At 36.6% G+C, this 27,281-nt stretch overlaps 2 protein-coding genes across 3 annotated transcripts; both read right to left on the reverse strand.

Annotated features, from left to right (window-relative positions):
• Positions 1-326: 326 nt before the first annotated feature.
• LOC104225325 (probable beta-1,3-galactosyltransferase 14) lies at positions 327-7,888 on the reverse strand. The gene is made up of 7 exons (XM_009777103.2): positions 7,302-7,888; positions 6,356-6,508; positions 6,200-6,282; positions 5,984-6,083; positions 2,049-2,162; positions 1,544-1,686; positions 327-911 (listed from the first exon to the last, which is right to left on the reverse strand). The coding sequence occupies exons 1-7, from the start codon at positions 7,649-7,651 to the stop codon at positions 820-822; spliced, it is 1,035 nt and encodes a 344-aa protein (XP_009775405.1). The 5' UTR covers positions 7,652-7,888; the 3' UTR covers positions 327-819.
• An 881-nt stretch (positions 7,889-8,769) lies between these two features.
• Positions 8,770-27,081, reverse strand: LOC104225324 (increased DNA methylation 1). Of its 2 annotated transcripts, none has more exons than XM_009777102.2 (9): positions 26,759-27,081; positions 22,755-25,499; positions 19,507-19,630; positions 19,110-19,192; positions 14,918-15,162; positions 14,341-14,427; positions 10,574-10,673; positions 9,427-9,628; positions 8,770-9,315 (listed from the first exon to the last, which is right to left on the reverse strand). In XM_009777102.2, exons 2-9 carry the CDS (start codon positions 25,395-25,397, stop codon positions 8,786-8,788), a joined length of 4,014 nt encoding a protein of 1,337 aa, XP_009775404.1. In that variant the 5' UTR covers positions 25,398-25,499; positions 26,759-27,081; the 3' UTR covers positions 8,770-8,785. The 2 variants fall into 2 exon arrangements, with proteins under 2 accessions (XP_009775404.1, XP_009775403.1); XM_009777101.2 differs by having other exon boundaries at positions 22,755-25,565.
• Positions 27,082-27,281: the final 200 nt, after the last annotated feature.

Raw genomic sequence — 27,281 nt, forward strand, 5'->3', positions numbered from 1 at the left:
CGAGTGTACTTAGAACCAAAAGGCAGTTGGTGTTCGCTGAAACATCAACATACTGTACGACGTATTTCAAGGAGCTTTGAAGAGAGAACATCCTTGCAACCCAAGGGCACTGAAATCAAATTCATATTGAATCCAAACCAGTATAAAATTCTTGGTGTCATTTCATTTCAGCACTTTACCTTTTGTCTTTAACTTTTACCGCAATTCTATCCTCAGCCGACTAATTGTCAAACTAGTCAACGACTTTACTATAAAAAGAAAAATCGACAATCCCCCCCCCCCCCCCGCACTTTCACCAACAACTTAGATAATAACTACTTGCAATGTACATGGAAAAGCATGAGTTGGTTTACTAAAAAATCATCATACCATAATGTACATGTGAATTCTAAAAAATCTTGAATTATTCATAGATTGTTATGACAATCTTTTCCTCCAGAGTGTATGAACTGTTCTAGGACCTCAAAATAACAACTGTGTAATGTAAACAACAGAGTACACTATTTGCACAGAATGTCAAGTAACTAACTCCGTGTTTAAATTCCAAGCGGTAACCTTACACTTACAGCACTCTATTAACAGGAGGACTAAGGTAATCTCTTGCCCCTAATCTCCTATTGCTACAAAAATCTGATCTCTAAACGGGACAACTGGAAAAAATATTTTCCTCAACTACTGTTGCACAGGTAACTTACAAATTGGCCGCGACATTTAGTGGAGACAACTTCCAGAAGCAACATTGACTGAGCCCATTAACCAAAAGGAATGAATCAATCTGTAAACAATCTGCCAGCCTACTGTGTTTGACGGCAATGAGCTCTAATCATCCTCATCTGATGGCAGAGTGGGACTCTTTGAGCACATGTCTTTTGCATGAAGTTCCAACATTTTCTTCTCAGGATTACATAGACCTAGAGGATAAAGTTAATATAAGAATGGCATCAGCTAGTCGGCAAGAATAAGTAGTGTGATGAAACATATTTTAAAGACATCTAAAGCTGTAGCAGTGGTGATTTAATTGCCAGATAAAAGGGCAAGTATCTCTTATAGAAGATGTAAAAGGTAATATGCAAAAAGAAGATTTGGGGCTCTAATTAATATCATCTAGTGCAGCTGTTTCAGACAACTGAGATTCACATTTACACAAGGAGATCAAGAAATCAAGTGTTAAGCTGCAACAAGAAACAGATAACCAACAGATTCCATAGTCTTGGAAGAAAATCATACAATGAACTGCGACTAAAATTATCAATTAGTATATAACTCAACACATAGTAGTATGTACCAGATATTCTTTTAGTAAAATATGTATCATGTGAAGGAAACAGCAAAATTTCCCATTGACAGTGCAGCACAATTCAGATTCATGATCCAACAACATGCATCAAGACAAAAGGTTTATTTGCCATTTGTCTCTATGCTTCATGTTCAAATTCAAGATCCAAAATGCATCTCAGCAAAAAGCTCATTTGCTATTTGTCCTTACAAAAATTCAACAGGGTAACATCTGTGAAGCACTGATTTTCGAAAGAATAGGACAGACCTGAACACTTGGGAATATCCCACACAGCAATGGATGAAGGGGTACACTCTGGTTCACATAGTTGCCGATTATCCTCATGATTGACATTCATCGCAAGCATCCAGGAACCAATAGTAACATCCTCATTGCTAAACATTCGGAAACTGAAAAATTTACAGCAAGAGGAGATAAGTAAGGAGCTATTACGCTTTGACTAGAATAAGTGGAGACAAAAAGGTTGAATAAAAATAACGAAGCAGGTCTAAAAGCAATGTGATGTGTAATATGTATCCAGCTTTTATGATAAAGATCTTATGCTATCTTATAAATGAAGTTGGGATCTTATTTGATGAGAAAAAAGGGGTCCTCCTGGGTCAATCTGGCAGGCCAATAAGAGCATATTCCTGATGGAATATATCCAACAGCTGTAAATAGGACCTATTACTAGCTTTTTTAAAATAAAAAGGGTGTAGTGTACCCTTCTGAACAGATCAGTTACAGAAAATTTCGTACAAAGCCAACTTACCTGTTATTCCTGAGAGCAACCAAACTCATAACAACATCAGCAGAAAGAGCATAAATAGGACCATAGGCATGGAGAAAATACTCCTTTCCAAGCATATATCCAAGTGGTTCATACCTGCATCGGTTTCACAAAGACAACAATGATGATAACAACAACCATATTACATAGACAACATAAATTCTTTACTAGTCTGCAGTCATTATAAAAGTACATCTATGTTCTTTATTTTCTTTTCAATAAGTGAGAAAAAAAAAATTTATAATATACAGAAGTTATATCTTTCCTAAGAAGATCGGTGAGAGTTTATTGTAAAAAAATATAAGGGTCTTCACATGATATTTATTTATCTATAGAAAGAATATGATAGAGAGCGACCAAATAGTTAGCGGTGTTACGATTCATATCAAACCATAAATGCCACAAAGGGTATGTATGATGAAATTGTCACAGGAAAAAAAAAAACATTCGAGAAGATACAGAGGAGTTTCACATAACGTAGGTTTACACCAGGGATCTTCCTTGAGCCGTTACTTGTTTACACTGGTTGTTATTGAGCAAACTAATAGTATGTACGATGAGATTCACTGTTGTATGTTTTCTTTCTCTTTTTTTTTTTTGGATTGGTAGATTCAGTGTTGTATGTTATTAGCAGATGAGATCCTAATAAAATTAAAATAGGATGGCTGAAATAGAGGAGTGCTACAGAAGTAGGAAGACACCTATCAAAGTTAAACCGCAAACGTAAGTACGATTTTGAAACCAGAAATATTTATACTTGAGCAAATGTTGAGGCTCTAAGAGCTAACATATTCACAAGATAATATTGTTGAAATATTGATGTCAGAGATGGACATGAGGTCATATGAAATTAGGCAATATAAAATATCATCACATCCAACATGTGCAAAGTAGCACATATAGAGAATAAAACAAGAGAATATCCTTAGATATGGTTTAATCATGTCCTACATTGACATTTAAATGCTTCGCTATATAGGTGCAATACTATGATGATTGAATGTATTAAAAAAGATAAGGTGTAAATATATATATATATTTGGGTTATTCCACATCGGTGGGATTTGAGGTTCTTGGTCTCCTTATATGGACTTGGGCAATCATCACCTCTTGAGCTAGCTTTTTTGATTGAGTTAGGCTCAAGGTCCATTTATTATCTTGAGCTAACATATTCACAAGATAATATTGTTGAAATATTGATGTCAGAGATGGACATGAGGTCATATGAAATTAAGCAATATAAAATATCATCACATCCAACATGTGCAAAGTAGCACATATAGAGAATAAAACAAGAGAATGTCCTTAGATATTGTTTAATCATATCCTACATTGACATTTAAATGCTTCGCTATATAGGTGCAATACTATGATGATTGAATGTATTAAAAAAGATAAGGTGTAAATATATATATATAGTTGGGTTATTCCACATCGGTGGGATTTGAGGTTCTTGGTCTCCTTATATGGACTTGGGCAATCATCACCTCTTGAGCTAGCTTTTTTGATTGAGTTAGGCTCAAGGTCCATTTATTATGGTATCAGAGCAGTAGGACACATCCCGATTTTTCGATGTTGGGCTCCCATAATTGTCCACGCTCCATATGTCCAATCCTGGGCATGAGAGGGGATGTTGAGCCCGACATCGACAATGAAGGGGATAGGTTGTCTCCTTATATGGACTTGAGCAATCCTCGCCTCATAAGTTAGCTTTTGGAGTTGAGTTAGGCTCAAGATCCATTTATCATGGTACCAGAGCAGGACTCACGTCGACAATGAAGGGGATGGGTAGTCTCCTTCTATGGACATGAGCAGCCCTCGCCTCTTAGGCTAAATTTTTGGGTTGAGTTAGGCCGAAGGTCCATTTATCATGGTATCAGATTCAGGCCCATCTCATTTATTGTTATGTTGAGCCCCCATTTATGTTGTCCACGCTCCAGTTTGCAGTCCTGGGCATAAGGGGGTGTTGAGTTGTCCCACATCGGTGGGATTTGAGGTCTTTGGTCTTCTTATATGGTTTTGGACAATCCTCACCTCATAAGCTAGCTTTTAGGCCCAAGTTCCATTTATCATATATATATATATATATATATTATTGTATATAATAATTTACAATATCTCAAGATCCACCCAATGTAGTCTAAAATAGACACTACAGAAACAAATGATCCTTATACAGGTAACAGTTGTAGTTGTTTGCAGATTCAGACTTTTCAAATTATACCCATTGGCAATTAAGTACAAATTTTCCGTTTCAGGTTAAGTATTGAACTCAATTTTCCCTTAAAAGCTACTCTGATTTCTCTCTCCACCGAACCAAACAAACTTTTATGTTCTCTGTCTACCATCAGCACAGGCTTCACAGCATGTATGGCAAGACATATTCTGCTGATGATCAATTGTAAGTAATCCAGTAAATAACGGGTCTTTACCCACTTTTCCTCAATGAAAGTCATTTACTTGAAGAAAATAGAGGAGAGAATTCCTGCTAGTATAATGGGAACTGAAGTCACAAGGGCAGTTCGGCATTTGTTATTTGTCAAATACAACTTACAACAACAACAACAACGACCCAGTATAATCCCACAAGTGGGGTCTGGGGAGGGTAGTGTGTACGCAGACTTTACCTCTACCCCGATGGGATAGAGAGATTATTCCCGATAGACCCTCGGCTCAAGAAGACGATTGTCAGATACAAGTTGAAAAACTTAAATTTAAATAGTCTTGATCCCTCTTATAAAATGAGTATCTGCGGGGAGATTTGGGAAGGTTTTTTTCTACGGGTAAGGTATGCGTACACGCTACCCTCTCCAGACTCTACTAGTGGGAAATATATTGGGTTTATTATTATTGTTGTTGCTGTAAAAAATAAGTACAAATTCAACAATATTATTAGAGAATTAGAAGAACAACAGTTAAGTGAAATATATGAAATAAACATCATAATAATCAAGTTAAAAATACCATGTCAAATTTCTAAATCAAACAGCAAAGACAACTGTAAATTTCTAATTCTGATTTAGTAATTGATTTTGTTTTTTTTGAACAGGAAAAAAAGAAGCTGCTAAGTCAATAGAAAACTAGTTGATTTTTGATATTCAGGTCAGCTTGCGTGTACTTCGACTAACTCCACGGATTACCTACTACCTCCTACCAGCACAAGTGTCGGGTAACTACGTCCATCAATGCTTGGATAGATGGGAAGAAATCACGTAATTATTTTGCCTTTGCGGGGGTTGGAATTTGAGACCTCAGGGTTTTCAACCCACTTTATTAACAACAAGGTCACACCCTTGGGTGCAAAATACCAGTTGATTTAGCAACTAATTTCTTGTATTAAATTTCTAATTTCCTATTTTTAGTAAGTACCAAATTCATTTACAATGGCTTCTTAACGATTAATATGACACTTTACCGGCTAAACTTGTTGTTTAGCGTCCTTTTCAAGATAGAGCCCCTGGGTGATGAGGTGCTCGCCTTAGCTCTTGTGTGTCTACACTTAATCACAGCCTAATCCAGGTGCGGTTTCCATCCTATGTGTCCTGAGCTTAAACAAGACTGATATTAGTGTGCTTAGTTCATCTTCATCTCCTTAACCATTTATATAGTTCTCTGTTTTTAGGCAAGTGTTTATTTCAATATTTCAGATCCGCCACCATGCCCTATTTAAGAGTCAAGTTGTAACCCTAAGAAAAGTGAGTTTGTGTGGTAGCTTGGTCGGCCACTTAAACTGTATTGTAACTAATTACTTGTATCAACCAAAATATATCCAAAATCTGATCTTATTGGTCCTCGAAAATAATACAAAGCAATTCAAGATGGAATGGAGAGACTAAGTTTCCACATGTATAGAGCAAATGATCTAGATAGCGTCATACTGGGAATATATCAGCATCCAGGCAACTTATTAGACTCACCATTTGAGCTTGGGGTCAGTGAAAACTGGACCCTTTTTCATGCATCCAAGGTATGTTTGTGAGTGAGACCGCTCTTTGACCAAGAGCAGTGAAAGGCGATCTGTAATGGAAAATTAAAGCAACTCAAGCACATCAAAATTATAGAATATGGTAAATGCATAATATGAACTTCAAGTAAAGAACAGTAATAATAGAAGGTTTCAAAGTTCTAGTCACCTGGCCGCAAATATATGTCGTCATCAGCTTTAACATAAAACTCAGAATCATAAAGCACATAGGCAGCTTTGAAAAAAGCTATGCTGTAAGAACAACTTGGGTAAGTATAGGTGACAAAAAAGAGGGTATGAATTATACAAGAGAGCGAGAACTAACGTTTTGTATGGGAGCTTACTGTACTCCTCTTCAATGTCTAATAGTAAAAAATCATCATATTCCGCTATCTCTTTCTTAAGCTCTGCCATTTTGGATTTATCACTTGTTCTACCAATTATAAATCTAAAAGCCAAGCCCGTGGCTTCTTCTAACCTGCAATTCCGTTTCAGTAGGTTTAGCAAATAATAGTTTCATAAATGCATAGAGACCAGGCAATACAACTGCATATACACATAACAAATAAGGGAATTGCATAGAGTTCATTAGTGAAACATCTCGCTCTGAGTGCTTAGTAAACAGCTTTTTGCAAAAGGAACATAAAACGTCTCACCTTTTGGATTAAGATGGCCAGAAATTTCCAATTCAATTCAACAATACCAAGATAATGTTGCTCTATGAATCGCTCAATTTGAACATGCTAAATTAAGATAATTTATGTAACTGCATGTTATACACATCGCTTTGTTCCCCATGAGTTCTTGCTAGTCAAATTTCATGACACAAGCAAATAATATCACAGCGCTTACAATAGTGCTATCCAGAAAGTAAAAAGAGAGAGAGTGTTCATTAAGTTATTTTTTATAAACAAATACTCCTAACATGCCATTTTGATTATTAAGGTCATTTAAACAAGATTTTCATCTTGATGATTAAACGAACAACTTACATTGTAAATTCATTCTGCTCTAGTTTTGTCAATTTCATTTGAGTACTAAACACTCTGTATTTTAAAGTAAAACTAAAGGTTCTCTAAATCACACACGTATCCTTACAAACATACCTAGTTTAATCCCAGCTATATTTACAAGTGTTTCCATTCTGTCATTTTCTTAGCTAAGTCTGTAAGGTTTTACGAAAAATTAACAGCAGATCAATAAACTAAAAAAAAATACTAATGTAATTACATTCATTACAATTTACAACAAAAAAAAAAAGAAGGTAATACCTTTGAAGGCCTTGATGATCAGAGGGAAACCAAGTCTGCCGCAAAGACCGGCGACGGCCAGTGGATCCGAACCCGGTTTGGATCCCAACAAAGCCCATAACTTTATGCCTCTTTTGCCCTTCATCTAAAAGGCCCGTAGCTTTACTGGAACTTTTATCCCACACAACAGAAACAGATCGAGGTTCAGCATATTTACATTTGTGCCCCAAACCTTGCCTCGAAATTGCAATGAAACCGAATACAAACCCAGCTAGACCGATAAGAGAACAAAGAATCAGAACCGTCGATCTACGGGAGTTAAGGGGAGAGGAAGATGGCCAAGCATTGAATGATTTAGGAGATGAAGGCATTGAAAGAAAAAACAGAACTTGCCTTTTTTGGGAATGGAAAGTTGAAAAAAATGGTGATTTGTGAGTTTATGAGTTTTTCATAAGTGTTGGGTATTGATGTGTGAATTACTAAGAAGTTTAATGGCACAAAGGAGGTACAATTTACAGAAATTGAAAGTTCAAGATTCAGTGGGTGAGGGGTTTAAGGGGGGAGAAGAGGGAAGAAGAGCAAACTTTACGTTTCAAAATTGGTGTTGGGAGTTGAGGTAAGCTCTCATTTTGGAAGTTATATTAAAATTTAAAACCTCTGCTCTGTTTGTTGTGCTGCCTATGTTGGGTCGTCTTTCTCTTTCTTCCTTTTTTTTCCTTCTTGGAATTGATATATATTTATTTTTAGTTTCCTCATCACTTTTACATCATTTTGAGACAAAAAATTTATGTTAACATTATTCATTTGTTTGTTTGTTTTGGTTTCACCTTTTGTAATGAATGAGAGTAGGCTAGAGAAAAGTTAGAAAAAAGGGAGAGGAGAAATATTTGGTGAGATGAGAACAAACCATTCTAGTAATAGTGAAGTCGTAAACTTGATAGGCTCGCTCACAAAATAATAGCTAAAATATATATATTTTTTTGTATATATATATATATTTATATGTTATGTACAAAAATTATACTAAATTTATATATTTTTTCGGCTACCAAAGTAAATAAGTGATATTTACCAAAAAAATACTACAACTAACAGAGAGGTGGTGGAGGGGAAACCGTACACTTGGTGATGCCGGGTAAAATTCTATACGCAATGCTTATTAGTGAGCGAGGTTAACCTTTTCATAGAGCTTATTAGTCAACCTTCTCATATTAGACGAAGATAATTATTATGTTTTGTTAAAATTGATAATTAGAGAAGGACAAAATAATATTATCATAAGAAGTAGATCACTAGGAATAGCGTGATGGAGTATTCTACAAGTTAAACTAGTCTCCAATGCGTCTAGGGGTTGCTAGCTGATTCTTTTTGGGGGCTATTTCTGCTTTTCTCTTCAAGTTTTGTTCATCGGTCTTGAATTATTCTTTACCCTCATAGTAGTTCTTTTATTTTCCCTTTGACAAAGTCCACTAGCATTATGCACAAGAACTAAAAAATAATCAATGTCATTTCCCGTTCCCTTGGAATACATTAATTCTCTGTGACACTTCATCTAAACAAAATTGTCTTTCCTCATGTATCTGCAAAGTATCTACTCTACAACCTACTTCCCGGTGGCTGCTAAACGTCACGGCCGATAATTCCTGAGAGAGTTTTGAGCACTCACCACGCAGAGCATGAACATCTGGGACCTCCTCTAGTTGCAATTTATTAGAGTCCGACTTCCTGATTTCAGTTTCAGGCTCTAAATATTTATTAGAGATATTTCCTTCACAACCTTGCCCAGGCTCATGAGTTTCTATATCGAAAATCTTGTTTTCCATAAACCATACAGCTGATTCCTCATGGGAGGTCCTGGAAAATTGACCATCAAGATTATTACCACCTTGATCTTCATTGAATTGCAAACTCTCAGACTGAGGTAGGTGTCTGACATCAGCTCCTGCATTGGCATCTTGAGATGGCAAATGATGTTGAATCGGCTCAATAATGGCGACGCCATTTTCGTGGCAGGATGCTGCTTCTCCCGGATGAACTGTTTTCAGGTATGAACATATTAGTTACAGTTTTTAGTATCTCGCCAGATTGTTATGTTTAAAAAAAAAAATTCTTTGAAATTGAAGAACAACAAACACTAAGCACTCACCACTCAGTTGATCTGCCTCAGCAGCTTGAAACAAAGACTTCTTCAACCATACAGTTCCCGGGAACACCATGAGGTTGATATGACTTAGATTTTGTTTCTCGCTATCTTCCAAGAGTTCAAAGCCAAAGCCAGCTGTCCATGTTTCCACTAAACTTGGAATAGCTGATATTACAAGTTTCTCAACCTTGAAACAATTTAGCATCTAGAAGCCATGATCAAGGGAAACTGATAAGCATACATTGGATAAAAGATGATATGCATTGAAAGCCAGAGAGTCGAGGAAAAGGTAGTGTATGTAACAAGCAAGGGATGATAAACTAGACTCAGTTCATAACCACAGAAAGTAGGCAACTTCCATCTCTCTCTCTGCATTTTAAGAAAAAAGGAGATTTGCCATGTCAAGATAGATGATCTTTTACGGACCAGATTTAGCAACTTAATGAGACTCAAGATTACCTACATCTATCAGATCCAGCTATACCAGGAACTACTTGAGATCAGAAGAAACTTTCATCACTAAAGGAAAAATCAGTCAGAATTCTGGCACAACTCTTAACTTAGAACAATGCTAGAGTCATATTAAGTACTGTAAATTATTCCTATTAGACAAAATGTCCCCGCTAGTGGGATTATACCGGGTTGTTGTTGTTGTTGTAGACAAAATGTCATTTTTCTGATTTATTCGGAACTTGGTTGCGTCTCAAATCAGAAAGTTAATATTGATAAGAGTAGCCTTTGAAGAGAAACATATAATAAAATGCTTTTAGATTTATTCACTCGGAAGGATGGTACAAATCTCATATTCTATATAAATTATGATATTTTTTTTCTTCTGATATTTGGGTTGCTAAGATGTTCTAGCTGACTCGTATCTCATGATATCTTATACACTTCACTACTATCATATGTTTATTAGCATGTTAAGCATTTATGTTAAATCATTCAACGGTTTGTTTAATCTTTAAAATCATACATAATTTTAATGCAATTTTTGTTATTTTTTATTTTCATACTACTAATAATTAGTATTATTAAAAAAATCATGGGATTTACGCCCATTTCCCAAGGGCTTATATGCCGCCTGGCAATAAGTAAAAAACTGTGCGGGACCCCCAGAGTTCAAAACACTGTTTCCTGGTCAAATTACCTCCTGTATAGAATTCAGTAGGCGCCTGCACATTCCCTGGCGACGGTATTTACTGCATGTTGCAATAAGGGGCATCTCAGCAACTGTTACTCCATGGATCCTGCATAAGAACCAAAATTCTGATTCAGAGAAAGATTTGTCCTGATGGGAAAAAAAATAAGAAAGATTTGTCCTGATTTTAGTGACAGTTTCTTCAAACAGCCAGCAGGGTAGCCACGGACAGTGGCAGATCCAGAATTTATAAATTGTGGGAACTTCACTGATATTAGTGTAAATTCACAGTGGCACAAAAACTAAACATGGGTATTCATTTGGGTCAGATCGATCAGTTTTTGAGTTAAATCAGATTGATTTACTAGGATTTTATGTTATAACTAGACAAACGATCACAAAACTAAATAAGTTCTGTTTGCTTTAGCTTTTTTCACTTTATTCATTCAAATTATATTTGCATAAATTTAGAAGAAAATATGAAAGACATTGAAACAAGTATGGCCTGTCAAATAGATAATTTGGTGAAGAGAATATCTCATTTTAAAAATATTCTTTGTTTAATTCAATTATTCACCTTTAAACTTCTTGGGATTTTTTTCTATCTCAATCTTAATAATTACAACTTCAACAAATTAATGGTTTAGACATACAAAGTAAATACGGAATAGTCAAATTTATGAAGTTTTTACGTCAGATAAAAGTATTCCAAATACAATAATTTGATTTCACGCAACTATTTACAATAAGATGAGACTAAGTTTATATTGCTCTATTTAAAATAGTTTACTTAACATTTAATAACTAAACAACAGTACAAAGTTACAAAAAGATATTCAATAAAAGTATAAAACATAAAGTTTCACTCTTAAACATTTAATATTACACATTATGTGTTTCACTCCTAACTATGGACAATAAATTTGATTAAGGAATTTGCTCGTAAAGTGAAACAGAAAAGAAAGGATCTTACTTCTTGAAAATTTTGAATAGAGCATGAGAAAAATAGAGGGAACAACTTGAACCAAGCATAGGTGATAATAAGGAAAGGAATTCCCCTCCAGAGGGATTTGAACCAAGAACTTTGTAGAAGAGAGCTCTACAAAAGCTTTCCGCACTATGGGCACCCACTGGGACCTCATCATAGTGGGTGCTATTGGTCACTTTATAGACTTTTTAAAATACTAGTCTTAGGGTACGCGCTTTGCGCGTGAATTCATATCAACAAATAAATTATTTTAAATAATAGTATAAATATTATTAAGTAATGAGTACGAGTTATAAAATAAAATTTATTAGAAAAGTATAAGTTATAAGAACTTATTGCAAGAATATCGTACAAAAGATTATAACCTAATACTGAAGACAAACGAATAACACAAAAATACTTTTATCATGATTTTTTAAAGATTTGTCAAATTAAATAAATTATTTTGTTTGGTCTTTTAGAGATTTTTTTTGTTGATAAAAGTCTTTTAGAGATTTGAAAATGAAGAGGTTGATCCTCATAGAAAAAAATTTATTAGTATGACATAAATTCGAAAAATGACTAATGTTGAGTGAATATTTTAAGTAACTTAACATATTAAAAAAAATATAGGAAGATGTAATTTGTTGAGGGGAAAGTTTAATTAATGACAATTCATTTAATTTAGAATATGTTTTATTGTTTGCTATTTCATCCTTATTGCTTCAAGTTTTATTTTTGGTAATTTCACTCTTAATACTATACTATAGTCAATAACTTTCACTGCTAGTGATCTTCTTATTAAAAAAATTAAATAATTAATTTTCAACTTGAAAAATAAATTTACTTGTATGATGAATTTTATAAATAAATTTTTTACTAATTAGTTAATTCAAAGAGTTATATTTTCCCTCAATTTTCATGAAAACAGCTAATAATTTTCTTATGCAATTTTTTAATATTATCTCATTCTTAGTTTTACATATTTAACAACTATTATAATTTTATCAAATAAGAACTCTACTTTCAAAAGGTAAAAAAAGTTAGTCATACATTTCATTTTTGAATTTTTGTAATTTTTGGATTTATAGAATGATTAGTGATGTTGACTCTTGCCAACCACCTTTCTCTCTATCTCTTTTCTTATATTTTTAAATACTTTTTTAGTTATTTATTTTAATTATTGACTGTAGTTTTCAGTATTATGCAAAAAAAAAAAATTATATTTAATAGTAGTACTTATTATAATGTAAAATTATTTTTTAATACAAAAATATTTTAGGAATAATGTTTGATTGAAGAATAAAATGATCGTTCAAATTTTCGTGGACGTTTGGATCTATCAACTGATTATTTTTAGTTCTCTCACTTTTATAATAGTAATAATAATAAATAATGGATAAATTCCTTATTTTATCTCTTTAATTAGTTTTTTTCACCATATTCTCGAAATAGATTGATTAGAATTCCTCTCATAATTTTGTCCTATATGACAATGCCTCCAATTATTTATGTTGATGAGTTAGTGCTTTTTCTGTATGAGAAGATAGAGTTCGTGTTGATGCCTAGATTCAATTGGTCAAATGAAAATTGTTTGTAAAATGATTGTTAACAAATTTATCTACTATAAAATTATTATTTAATGGATTATTTTAGTTATTAATGATAGAAAAAGCAAAAGCAAAAAAGGAGACCATGTTTAGGACAACTAAAATATTATCGAACATGTTAAGGAGAACATATGTTGGGAAAGTTCAGTTAAATTTAATGTTAAAATTTTCTACACAGTTCAAATAAGGAAAGATTTAATAATTAAAAGTTTAGCTAATTTCAAACTCCTAAATATTAGGAAAATAATTTAAATGACAATTTTGTCTAGTGTAAAATCTATTTTTAAGGGATAAAAAAGGCGAACGACATTTCACAAAGAGCCTTCGTGCTTTTAATATAGTATAGATAGATAGATTATTTATGCATACATAAGACAATTTGGCCAAAGTCAATGGGTGCTGAAGCACCCATACCTCCAAAACATAGATCCACCATTGCCCACGGGTTGTCATAATCAATGATCGAGGATCTGGGAACAAAGTCGTAACTATAACTCCTTGTGACATCCCCATATAGTAAATGTAGGAATTGGATAGTGATAGTTTAGGAATTCAGTCAACAACTATTAATATCTCTCTTCAAAGCACCTTTCCTAATAGACATGAATGCACCAGTTATAAAGAAACCTCCAGATGAAAAAAGTTGAACATTTTTTCTAAGAAATTCCAAAAAGAATTAATTTTCTAACAAGCAACAACCAAAAGAAACAACCTAAAATGTGTGGGCAATATGTGTATAGGCATCTGATACTAAACCACTGTCTAATCTCTCAATTTAAGCAGCCGATAGGAGAAAACACTTTTAATACTCACAAGACAAGGCAATACTTAATACATTTTGAATTGAAAGGTTTACTTACAGTAAGAAACACTAACATATTTTGAATTGAAAGGTTTACAGTAAGAAACACTAACATAGCATACAAACCGAAAGATCAGATCAAGATGGAACACTGAAAATGAAATGTGACTTTTTTCCTTCTAAAGTTTCAATTCCAATAATGTCTTATTTTCTTCGTTTTGTCACTTTTTTTAAATAATGAACAAAGGAAACATGCTGCAATCAAAAGGTAAAAGAACACAAAGGAAAACGAAAAAAGATGCATATGCACCGAGAATATCTACATTGCCTTAGAGGTACGGAGTTCATAGAATAAGCAAGATAAAGGGCAATTTCTTTCAAGATGGTAAAGAGTTACCTTATTGATGCTACCGCTACTGATATGTCATCTTTCTCCAGGATCACTGTGTAGAATCCATGATAATTTAATCGTGCAAGTTGTGATCTGTAAAGATTTTAAGGATCAGTCTGACAGCACCACTTAAGTATCATTGTATTGTGTAACATTGATATGAACTAGTCAAATGACACCATGGATACAGGAAAAAAGTTTCCATCTGTTTTGGCTCATTGAATCGATGAAACTCCATCCATTTGTTTGCGTATTGCCATACTCCTTAGAACACAATGCTTCAGATAAAAAAATTCTTATAAAGTTGTTCTCTATCATTTCAATATAAAATATACCTATTATTCATAAATTTATTGTTAAACCTGCCATTTAACCCTTCCATTCAATTATTTTGAATGAGAACTAAATGAACAAGAAACGTTAGGCACAATGCCTCAGCTATCAAGTGCAGGGAGTTCAGCAAAAACCAGTTATAGCTAATTCCACAAACTGCTATAAAAGAAAGTGGAGAAATAAGTGATACACCACACAGGAAAGCACAGCAGCACGCAATAAAAGCTGATGTCAAACGGAAATTACTCACCCCCAGCTGTATATTACATGGGGTATCATATCTATGCCTGTTCTCGGATCCACCATGGGAAGAAAGCACTCCTCCATAATCGTAAGGGCAACTGCTAACTTTGAGTTGCATTCTGCCTTCAAAGCAATAAACCGCTGAGCAGAATGAACTATGTGGTCACCATGAATGCACCTCAAAAGAGTCCATGACAAGCCATCAGTCAGAAGATTAATGAGCCCAATTCGAGAGCGAAGACCTTCATATACCTGCAAAAACCCTAAGTTTTCAAAAGACAACCAAAATAATTCATTATCAAGCTTGCAATGAAGTTAGTATTTATTTCAGCAATACTCGGCATTCCTAGATTTTGTGTTCTCATCAAACACAGCACCGCCTAGAGAACTGATTACTTAAACGAACTATAGATTAACCATGTTACAGTTTCGTAATGTTCCTTTTCTAAAGAAGTTCACATAAGGTTTGTCATATTTTCTGGTTAATCAAAATCTTCGGTCAACGGATTGAATAATATTATTCCATCATGATGCCATTCCTAATGACTCTAATTATGTAACGACCCGACCGGTTGTTTTGAGCAAGTGCACTTCGCTCGATAGTTTACGGGCATAAGTAGCTCCGTATGATGTATTATGACTTATGTGAATCGCCGATTTTGGTTATCAGGTTATTCGGAATTGATTTGGAAGAATGAATTTCATGGTTTAAGTTTTAAGTTGTAAGAGTTGACCAAGTTTGACTTTTTGATATTTGACCTCGGATTGGAGTTTTGATGGTTCTGTTAGCTCCGTTGGGTGATTTTGGACTTAGGAGCGTGTCCGGATTTTGATTTGGAGGTCCGTAGTTGAATTTGGCTTGAAATAGCGAAAGTTGAATTTTTGAAAAGTTTGACCGGGAGTGGACATTTTGATATCGGATTCAGATTGTGGTTCCGGGAATTGGAATAGCTTCGTTATGTCATTCGGGAATTCCGGGTTGGTTTGCTATGTTTCGGCACGAGTTATGAAAGTTGAAAAGTTCAAAGTTCATCAAGTTTGAATTGAGGTGCGATTCGTCGTTTCGATGTTATTATATGTGTTTTGAGGCCTCGAGTGGGTCCGTGTTATGTTATGGGACTTGTTGGTATATTGGACGGGGTCCCGAGGGACTCGGGCGTATTTCGGATTGATTTCGGATCATTTTTCCTTCATGTTTGATTGCTGGTTTTTGCTGTCATCAGATGCCCCTAGTGTTCTTCGCGATCGCGAAGAGTTATTTGGTCTACGGGTGGATTTGTTAACCGCGGACGCGGCAGGTGGTATGCGATCGCAGAAGGTTGGATCAATTGCTTTTCGCGTTCGTGCATGGGGTATCGTGGACGCGTAGGGTTGAGCAGGAACTGGGTGGCTGGAGAATTCTTCATCGCGTTCGCGGAGCCTTAGTACCAGTAGCTATCACGTTCACGTGGCAACGCGTAGTGTATTTTGTTGGCAGTGGCATTTGTTCTTCGCGATGGCAAAGTATGTCCCGCGATCGCGTAGGGTATTTCCGTCCAGTGATTATAAAGTCTATTTCGGAGGTTTAGCCATTTTTACATTTTTGGAGTTATGGAGCTCGGATTGAGGCGATTCTTGAAACAATTTTCACCATATGAACTGGGATAAGTGCTCTACTCATTTTTGATTTTATATCATGAATCTATCTTCGTTTTCGGCATCTGATTGAGGGTTCCAAAAGAGAAAAATTGGGGGTTTTAGCCTAAAGTTTCATAATGTGAATTTTTGAGTTTTGAACATCGATTCGGGGTCGGATTTGAGTGAAACTAGTACGGTTGGACTCGTAATTGAATGGGTTGTCGGATTTTGTGAGTTATGTCAAGTTCCAAGGTACGGGCCCGGGTTGGACTTTTTGGATATTTTGGGCTTTTGATTAAAGATTCAACATTTATCGATGGGTTTGTTTCCTTTGACATTATTTGATGTATCTGAGTTGCTTTTGGCTAGTTTTGAGTCGTTCGGAGGTTGGTATGCACGAGATGGCATTTTTGGAGCATCGCTTGGCTTGCTCGGTATTGGAATTGGCTTGTTCGAGATAAGTAACACTTCTAAACTTAGTGTTGAGGGTATGAAACCCCGAATTACGTGTTATGTGATTGGTATTGAGGTGACGCACATGCTAGGTGACGGACGTGCACCATGTGAATTGTGACTCCGTTATTACTGTGGTACTATGTAGTTACATGATCTTACTTGTAACCATGAAATTTCTACGTACTTGAGCTATTGAGCTGTGATCCATGCTAGAATCCATGACTAGGCTACACGCTTATCCAACACTGTTGAGCTATCTGCTTTCATTGCATTACATACTCAGTCATACGCATTCACATGCATATCATATCTCAGCCTCTGTTATTATTTATTGATACATCACATCATTATTTTTGGACTGATATTTCATGACATTAAGAGTCCGAGAGACTGGAGAGATTGATGACTGAGTGAGGCCGAGGGCCTGATTGTGAGGATATTGACACTATACCACGTGAGTTGTCCGTGCGTATTTGGATAATGATATTATAGCACGTGAGTTGTCCGTACAGCACATGAGTTGTCCGTGCAGATTATAGCGTTTGGGCTAAAGGAGCCCCTCCGGAGTCTGTACACACGCCTAGTGAGCGCATGTACCTAGTGAGTGCGAGTGCCGAGTGATTGGGAGGAATGGCTCTGAGGACTGAGAGGACTGAGTGAATTGATACTCTATGAGTATGCATATGGTTTTATCGCTGAGTCGCATCGCATTTGGCATGCACAGATGACATACAGGCATAGAGACGCATTTTACTCATGCTGTACGGTATCACGTCATTCATGACTTCTCACACATTGATATATGGGCATAGAGAGGTATTTCACACTTGCTACCTGGAAAGAAAATGAAACATCTTATTTATTGTGGAAAGGATTTTTGGAAAAAATGTATAGTTTTGTAACTTATTCATATTTTCGACGATTTCGGTAAAGGATTTGGGTTTTCACTGATATACTTGAAAAGCGAAACTATTTTTCAGGAAATTATGAAAAAGCGGAGCATTTTATCTCCGAGTTACTTCTTTTATTACTTGCTCTACATTCCTATGAATTGTTGTTGGCTATTGGATGTTGGACCCGACCTTTATTCCAGCTCGTCACTACTTTCAACATAAGGTTAGGTTTGTTACTTTTGAGTAGATGGGGTCAATTGTACTCATACTACACTTCTGCACCTTGCGTGCAGATGTTGGCTGTTGATGTTGCTGTGTTCGACCGGAGCCGGATTTGAAGACGTACCTGCGTTCCGGTTGTAGCTGCCTCTTGTTCATGGTAGCCTTAGATTCATAAAACTCTATTTATGTACTTTTCGAACATATGATGTATTTATTTCATACCCGCTTTGTTAATTTTATTCTTAGAAGCTCATGATTTGTACTACCGGTCCTTGGGAAATGTATAAGATTCAGTTAACTTCTCTATTTAATTGTTTTATTGATTTCATTGGAATTGGATAGTTGTCAGTTGGCTTACCTAGCGGGTTTGGGTTAGGTGCCATTACGACTAGTTGGATTTTGGGTCGCGACAGAATACAGAATAACAGTGGGGCCACATTCAAAGCATTTTGCTAATGCATACTGAAAAACTTTCGGACACTAGGAGAACTGCAAAAACATGAATATGATACAAGTATTTCAGAACCTCAGGGAAACCATCAAAGAAGAGAAGACTTAACTGGGTGAAGTTCTTTCATGATAAAATTAAATTCACTTATCAAAGAAAAGATCTAGCAGGTGAACTTAATCCAAGGCTAGACTTGTAACTGATGTTTCAAAGCCACAGAATAGTACTCTGGCAGTAAACAAACACAGGTTTTCTAATATTACTGTACATGGTGCAAGAATTCCTGTTCTTAGTTTAGCTGTTACTTCTGTGTAGAGTATAGACTGACTTAGATGATACATTAACAAAATAACAGTAATATCACATTCTCCGCCAAGTCATATCGCATGCAAAAGGAACTAATAACCATCAGATAGCATTTCAAAACTCCACATTAAAACCTTCAAAGAGACAAAAACATGAAAAGTTGATTCATTTGATGTACGCTAATTGCATTCAGGACCTATATCACTGAGCAAGCTTGTTTTATAATAGCAGATGTAAAGCTGAGGTGTCGAGCTAACCTCCTGACAGCTTTCACTGCAGAACCAAGTATCAGAGGCCTCTCCACCTTTTGTAACCCTTAGCATACTGCATGCTTCATGATCTGTTCACAAATCATCAAGGCATTTAGTGACAGAAAAAAACAAGGAATAGGAAGGAAGACATACCCACCCACCCACCCACCCCAAAAAAAACCAAAACCCAAAATGACACAACTAAATATGTGAAAGAAAACAACTCTCTGATTGAGACTTGTGAAGTATGCCAAACTCAAAAACTTAATATTATTTGGGACCGTGCATTATGGTAAGAAGTGAACACAGCTCCAATAGCAATATTCGGACATTTGAAGGCCTACAACGGGAAAAGAACAGAAACCAAAAAGACCAATCAAGTCAAGTTCATGGGAGTACGCACATTTATGCTCACACTGTGAACATTTTAATGCACTGGAGGATCTCAATGCTTCACTATATTTAACCACGTCCCCACATTTCCGGCAAGTGCACTGTGGACAGTACCAACTCCCTTCAGGAAGTTCCTGAAACAAGAAATGATAAAGTTAAATCAATTAGAATCTATATCTCTTGTCCAGTATCTTCAAACAAAATGAAGTACTCAATGTATGATACGTAACAAAATCAAAGGAAAACCAGGCCATATGAATGGATATGATATTTTAGAAGGAATATAGTAAATGCATGCCTTGTGCAAATACAGAAACCACAACAACATCGGTAATTGAATATAGCACCCAAAGGTGTGACCTAGTGGTCAATGAAGTGGGTTGAAAATCATGAAGTCTCAAGTTCAAAACTCAACTGAGACAAAAAACACTAGGTTGATTCTTCTCATTTATTCAAGCCTTGGTGGACAGAGTTACCTGGTACCTGTTACTGGTGGAGATAGCAGGTATCTCGTAGAATTAGTCAAGGTACGCGCAAGCTGGCCCGGACACCACCGTCATGAAAAAAATGAATATAACATAGGCTTGTAGAGAAGAACATGGTACGATTTACGAGAATTGAAAAAAAAAAAGCAAGAAGAACAATGTAAAACAAATAATCAAGCAGAAAAGTCAAAACAAGTTTAGTAAAACAAACAATCAAGCAGAAAAGACAATACAAATTATCTGAATCAGAACATCAAATCACTACCATCGATTTCACCAAAACCAGTTCAAAAGCAATCGAGCATTACGGGCATAAAAAAGTACCGCAGCAACGTGAATAATACACTAATCATCTTAGATACTAGCCAGTAAGAAAAAAGAGGGTTAACTGATTTCACAGAAACGATCATATACTGGGACCTGGAAGACATGGTGATATAGGTCCATTATTTTTTGTTTGATTCAATTTATAACAGAGATTTCTTTTCTTTTCCTTTTTTTTTTTTTTTGACAAGGAATGGAGATGGTCTTCTATATGATAAAGTATAAGATAAGCAAAATCATACTAGCCAAAGTATCGTTTACCTATAGCAACAAACAAGTTAAGCCGTCTTCCTTGAAGTTTAAGGCCTATATATAGGCCAAGAGTGGATCCACACATTATGCCAGCTAACTTTTTATGCTCGCTCTACGAGACTGATTTTGATTTTAACTAGTTCATAATTACCACCATTATGACAGAATATGTGATTGTTAGTTTTAACAAAATGACTTGATTTTTCTTGATCATTAAGATAGTGACTTTTGCTAAAGATCAACAAAGTGATTTATGTCACAACCAAAAGTTAAATACAGTCACAATTAGGAATTAAGAGACGTACCAAAAAGCTGGACAAAGATAATTCAGTTGGACTTCAAACATGGTAATATGTCAACCAACTGAGAAGTCAATAAATTAAGCATAAGTAAAGACTCATGCAAAAAAGGGCTTCCACCCTCTTTAGTTCTCCATTTGAAACAGGCAAACAGCATCAAAACTTCTTGAAATCCAAAAAATCAAAAGAAACTCTTAAATAAACTGAATTTGCATCAATATGCCCAAACTAACAAGTGCAGCAGTTCATATGGTGGAAAAAAAACTAATCCCCAAATGACTAGGTAAAGTACCAATAGAATAGGAAAACATGTGAAATAAGATATTTGGCCCAAAAGTGGCTGAAACAACAGAATATGGGTCAGAAAACAACCTCAATCAGGAAAACCTAGATTATTACTATATAGGGCTTGAAGACACAATTTTGGAAAATCTTAAAAGACCGAATGTTGAGGATGAAAGTAGCTGAAATGAGGATATTGAGGTGGATGTGCGGGGACACCAAGATGGATAAGATTAGGAATGAAGTTATTCGGGAGAAGGTGGGTGTCGCCCCCATGAATGACAAGTTGCGGGAAGCAAGGCTCAGATGGTTCGGGCACGTCTAGAGGAGAAGCCCAGATGCGCCAGTGAGGAGGTGTGAGCGGCTGGCTTTGGTGGGCATGAGGAGAGGTAGAGTGCGGCCTAAGAAGTATTGGAGAGAGGTGATCAGACATGACATGGTGAGGCTTCAGATTACCGAGGACATGGCCCTAGACAGGAAGTTGTGGAGATCGAGCATTAAGGTTGTAGGTTAGGAGGTAGTTGAGAATATCTCTATGGCGCCGCAGAGTGAGGCTAGTCTGTTAGGACTTGATCTTTGACCGTTAGTATTTATGTTGATTTCACACTACTTTTTCGTTCCTCTTTGATGTGCTTTATCTACTAGTTATTGTTTTGCTTTTCATTTATTTTCTGGTTCTGGTGATGTTGTTCTTTATTCTATGGTTTCTATTGAAGGTACTGATAGATTGCCTCTTTTCGTCTTCTTTTTGTCTTCTTGAGCTGAGGGTCTTTCGGAAACAGCCTCTCTACCCCTCGGGGTAGGGGGGTAAGGTATGCGTACACACTACGCTCCCCAGACCCCACTAGTGGGATTTCACTAGGTCGTTGTTGTTGTTGTTGTCTTAAAAGACCGAAATGTAGAACACAAGCTTTGGCATTTGAAAACTTGTCAGATTCTTAAAAAGAGGCCAACATAAGTCTTGAAGTCCCAATTGACACCGAACATGTTAAACTTCATTGATTGCCAAAGAACGGCAGATCAATAATCCATCAGATCACGGCTACCAGGACCACTTTCAACAGTTTTTTAAAAAGCTAGCAAAAAAAAAACATGGAGAAGAATTTTGTTAAAGATTTAGTAGTTCTAGTTTTGGGCTTCCGCACTCTTCTGAAATGCATATCATACTGCTTCACCTTCAACAGATAAATGGCAACTTTGAGAGGTCAATTACTGTCTTCTTCAAAATAAACTTAACCACCACTCTACGTTGGTCACTGAGGGTGTCTAAGGAACCTGTTGCTACATATGGGATAGCCTATTTAGAAAGTTGATGCTGGTTGTTCACCAGCACTCTGATGATAAAACACAACCGAATTTTTCAAGAATAAGACAGATCGAAAACTGTTTCAGGCAAGTATAGTTTCTTCCTAGGGAAAAATACTTTCATAATATAATGTCAGCTAAACCATATATGAAACGCATGCATAAAGCATAAGGACGGGTCTTTGACATTTTACAATTTACAAACGGGTTAAACATAAATGTTGATCAAGAAAAGAATGCACTCAAGGCAAGATAAAAATACCAAACTGGCTAGAGATAGTAAACCAAGTGAAAAGGGTCAAAAGACAAACCGGTGTGAACAAACAAGCTAGATGAAAGGTAGCTGGACAATTATCACAACATATCAACTCGCCACCATCACCACATCGCCCGCAACTGTCATCATTTTGGTCCCTTTCCTCAGCTTGGCCAGTTTGAGGAAGAGCTCTCCGTGCCTTGTATTCATCTGACCAAGCCTCCAGCTGACATAAGGTAAATGGCTTACCAGACTCCATGAAAAGATTCAAACAGGGACGATTGAGCTTAAAACCAGCATGACTTTTGAACTGAGAGATGGATAGCACCTTGTCACAGCAATTGCAGAATATTCCATCCCTAGTTATTATGCCGGTTTTTACCACAGAATCGTCCTTCAAGTTCCGGTACTGGATCACTTCATTTGGGGAAACAACCCCAGAATGAATTAACCAGGATAACACTGTTCTTGAGGCAAAGGTAGGCCATTTTGCTTCGATGAAGTGCTTTCCACCCTTGTTGAGGCTACGTAATAGCAACTTGCAACCGCTTTTCTGGCTCTTCCTTCTCCTCAGCGGTTTAGTTTTACCCCTTTTCTTGCCAGACCTGCATGTCTTGTTTCTAATTACAGCTGAGATTAAGAGATCGTCATCACTAAGACGACATGTCTTAAGTTTCTTTGACCCAATTTTGCGCTTACTTGTAATTGCTTTAAATTCAATATTTCCTCGCAGAGAGTTATCATTGTCAATATTCCCAGAGTTGAACTTCATGTGCACATTAAACTGACTCAATTGCTTAGAACTAGCCAATGTCTGCCTAAACTTCTTAAAATTGCTCTGTTCAGTATTGTCCTGAGACTCTGAACTACGGAAGGACTGCCCTTGATGACCTCTAGCTCTCCCCAGGTAGTCTACTAAATATCCCTTAGGCCTTGAATGTATTTGTAAATCAGATCCACTGACTTCATGCAATCCACTCTTATTATAAGATGTACCAAACTTCTCATCTTGGCAGCCGTTAGTAAATTCCATTTCTGATAACTTTTTTGATTTCTTTGAGGCCTTCCTTTTCAAGACTGAACTTGCTGCAAGAGGTATACTGTTGCTATCTTGCTGAGTAAGAACAGTATTAGCTCCCCTCAGCGAGCTTAGTGCATTTCCTGAACTAATAGGAACCTCAAACAAACAAGATCCAGCATGCTCACTGGTGCTTTCAGACCCACAAACTGGTAAAGGAGCTAAATCCAGGACATCTTTACCATTTCCCAAGAGCTTCCTGTATTTATTAGAATCGCCACTGACAGTATCACTCAAGCACATAGATCTTTCATTAGGATAATAATAATATACGCCATTCAGATATTTGCCTTCTCCCATCTGTGAGTCTGTTAAGTTGAGGGAACTTTCATCACCATACTCCTTGTGGATCCATTTATCTCCCTCAAGACTTGTCAATGCACTATCTGAGACTAAAGAAGAGCTGCAAGGCTGGTTCTGCAACAACCTCTCAGCAAACAGGTTTCCTGCAGCGCCCACAGTCTTTAACGTGTCATTTTTAATAGGAGTGGTGACCAAAGTCATTTTGGCTTTAACTGTTTTTCCTTCTTTGAGAAAGCGTAATGTTTTGTCAATGAACACCACAATTGCAAAGGGATCAAGGAGACACCAAAGCCGAGCCAATGCAGAAGCTGTTTCCAAGGTATCCAGTTTTTCTTCAATCTCCATCACTGTACCAGAGAGGTCACTCAAAAATTGATGCACATCAGACCACAACCTACAATCCATTTCTGGCAAAATACAATCTGCATAAGTAAACACACTCTGCCCACACAAGGTCCAGGCCCTCCAGAATTCACGGATTGGTCTTCCTTCAGGTGACTTGTAAACATACTCCCCAATTCCATGAAATTTATTATTTCTTTTACGCCTTCCAACTACCCATCCTGCTGCTCTGAGCAAACGATGGATGTGGTACCGGAGAAGAGGGCGAGGGTCATTTGGAGAACCCTTAATCGTTGACAATTCAGCTTCATCCAGTTCTACAAAGCAATGGTCCCTCCACTTTGGCTTGGGTGGTCGACGAATCCCTGACGGCTTTGCGGCACTGCCAACCAACAACTTAGTTGCATAGCTCTCCTGAGAAGCAGGTGATGCAATTGCTTTACCAGCTGCATCCTTCCATCCATTTCCTTCTATTTTAGACGATCTTAATTTTGATGAATCCACTTCACCAAGCATGTGACTTTGGTCCAGCACAGCGTGACACTTCTGCAAATACGAACTTGATTTAACACCTTGGTTCGAAGATTCAACTATATGACATATCACACTCTGAGAAGGGCAGAAAGAAGGTTGCTGTAATATATCTGCAGGTACTCTATCCAAAGAAGTTAATGGGTCAGATTCCTTTTCCACATGAATATTGGTTAGCTCTTTTTCACATGGGTCTTCTCTAGAATCTTCCTTTACGTCACGAGAATCATGAAGTAGTGTCAATGCGGAATTCTCAACACACAAATGTCCAGGTTCATCTGTCTGGCTAGTAATGTCGCCCTCAAAATTGATAACTCCGGCCACAGGACACCTATTGGTACTGCTCTCATTTCCGAAGAACACGTCTGCAAATATCTGAGTCTCATTAACTGACCCATCAAATCCATCATCATGCAGACCTTCAATGTCTTTGTTGAACAGCATCTTTGCTGAGTTATAACTCTTCACAATCCTAAAGTTCTTTGGCCTATCCTTCGTCAAATGCTAACCATCAAAAAAGGAATGAAAGACCAGCACCAAGCCTCGCTACAAAATAAATATCATTGTCAGAATGATCTCTAGTCTGGACGTACAATATCCACTTGTATGCTTCTGCAGAGAAACAGAAACACAAAATTCTCAGAAAGTCGTAGGAATGCAAGAACTCATATCCATGACAAATGAGGCAATAAGCAGTTCTATTCCCACACTACAATAATGTACTTCTGAAAAATCAAATTCCAATAGCTTTTTCACACGGAAGTATAGAAACTTATTGGCCACAATGACTAGTGCCTGTTGCCCGCAATATCAAAGATAAAATCATCATTTCTATCCCCAAGTCCAAAGACACGATACAAAAGATCCAGATTTTTTTTTTTTTGGGGGGGGGGGGGGAGGGGGGTAATTAGTATGTAGCAAATAGTGTTTCAGGGACCAAGGGATACGGTGTTCCTATCTGATTCTTCAGAATTATTATAGACCACAGTGGACGTACAAGCCTCACCTGTTACGGAAACAAGGCTTGATCATTATCAAGTAAAGGATGTCATCTAAGATGTGTTCCACTTCTTGAAAAACTAGATAGTGCAACAAGCTTAATCCTGTGAGAGGGGGCCAGCTGTGGTAATAATTAAACATTGGAGGAGCAGCATGCATTTGAAGCCAAATGAAGCAACATTAAAGGTTTAACAAACATTCGGGTTAAGGAAAACTTATTATCTCCTAATAATAGATCTAGCATCAACTCATGGCATGGAATCAGTGCATCAAAATCAAAGCTTTCTCTGTTTGAGCAGTGGCTTCGAAATCAAAAGTAGACCTTTTTTTCTGTTTTTTTAGTGAAGCGTTAGGACTTTAGAGAATTTGATAATCAGGAAGTTTAGATACTTAGATACTAGTACTACATTTCCTAATTTGATGCATTTTCATCATAAGTGTGCACAGCTGTCCAGAATTGGAACCTCGCCTTTATATACATCCGCAGAAACAGAAAAACACGTGGAACTATAACTCAAATCTAACAAAATGCGCATTGACAGTAAAAAATCTAACAACAAAGAGAGGCGGCTTGAGCAAACCGTTCAGAGTAAGCTAACAGAGACGAAAACGAACGAAAAGGAAACAAACAAGTAACAATTTCAACTGTAATTCAGCCAATTGTATGTAAAAAGGCACAAAATTCAGAAAGTTTCCGGATCCAAAAAGGCGCATCTATATAGATATCAAGTGCTCGATACGCAAAAACAACAAATCCGCCATCGCGTCACATGCAGAAGAAAAAGGGAAAAAAAGGTGAAAATGACCTTGTAACAGCATTTCGGCGAAGCATATTAGGGTTTTTGGACGGTCCGTTGCGGTTAAGGACGAAGAGGATCTGAAGATAAGGTCGTTAAAGGTAACAGAAGAACGCCGTTTAGCTTCATATTGTCATACAAGTCACGAGTAGGGGAGCGAAGGTGTGAAAGGATTTGGCTTTTGCTTCGGGAAGACCGAATCGCGCTCCAAAGTACAAAAGATAGACACCATTAACAGCTGCATCCACTTTCTTCTCTCTTTCTCTCTCTACTCCTTCCGCCATGTGCGTGAGTGACATTATATACTGTTTACCCACTTAGCATTTGTTTGTCTGTTTCTTCAATTTTACACTGCCCAATTATTTTTAAAAAAAATATTTACCGCTTGCTTCCATTTTTTCTTCCGTTTGAGTTTTGTGTTTTTACGAATATCGAATTCTTTTAACTGCGCATTTGCATGGGCAATCTTTCTTCTTCTTGAATGGATAAAAGTTAGGCAGATAGATTGACATTGTGCACTCTGTCTTCTATT

This window comes from Nicotiana sylvestris, chromosome 7, assembly GCF_000393655.2.
Source record: "Nicotiana sylvestris chromosome 7, ASM39365v2, whole genome shotgun sequence".
NCBI lineage: Eukaryota > Viridiplantae > Streptophyta > Magnoliopsida > Solanales > Solanaceae > Nicotiana > Nicotiana sylvestris.

What these genes read in the sequence shown, in the direction of transcription:
- LOC104225324 (XM_009777102.2), bottom strand. Translation starts at nt 25,397, where the DNA reads ATGCTGTTCAACAAAGACATTGAAGGTCTGCATGATGATGGATTTGAT. An exon ending in TAGCTTGTTTGTTCACACCG is followed by an intron (nt 19,631 to 22,754) that starts GTTTGTCTTTTG and finishes TTCTTGTTTCAG; the next exon opens with GAACTTCCTGAAGGGAGTTG. An exon ending in CATGTAATATACAGCTGGGG is followed by an intron (nt 14,428 to 14,917) that starts GTGAGTAATTTC and finishes AAATCTTTACAG; the next exon opens with ATCACAACTTGCACGATTAA.
- LOC104225325 (XM_009777103.2), bottom strand. Translation starts at nt 7,651, where the DNA reads ATGCCTTCATCTCCTAAATCATTCAATGCTTGGCCATCTTCCTCTCCC. An exon ending in CGACATATATTTGCGGCCAG is followed by an intron (nt 6,084 to 6,199) that starts GTGACTAGAACT and finishes TTTCCATTACAG; the next exon opens with ATCGCCTTTCACTGCTCTTG. An exon ending in ACTGACCCCAAGCTCAAATG is followed by an intron (nt 2,163 to 5,983) that starts GTGAGTCTAATA and finishes AAACCGATGCAG; the next exon opens with GTATGAACCACTTGGATATA.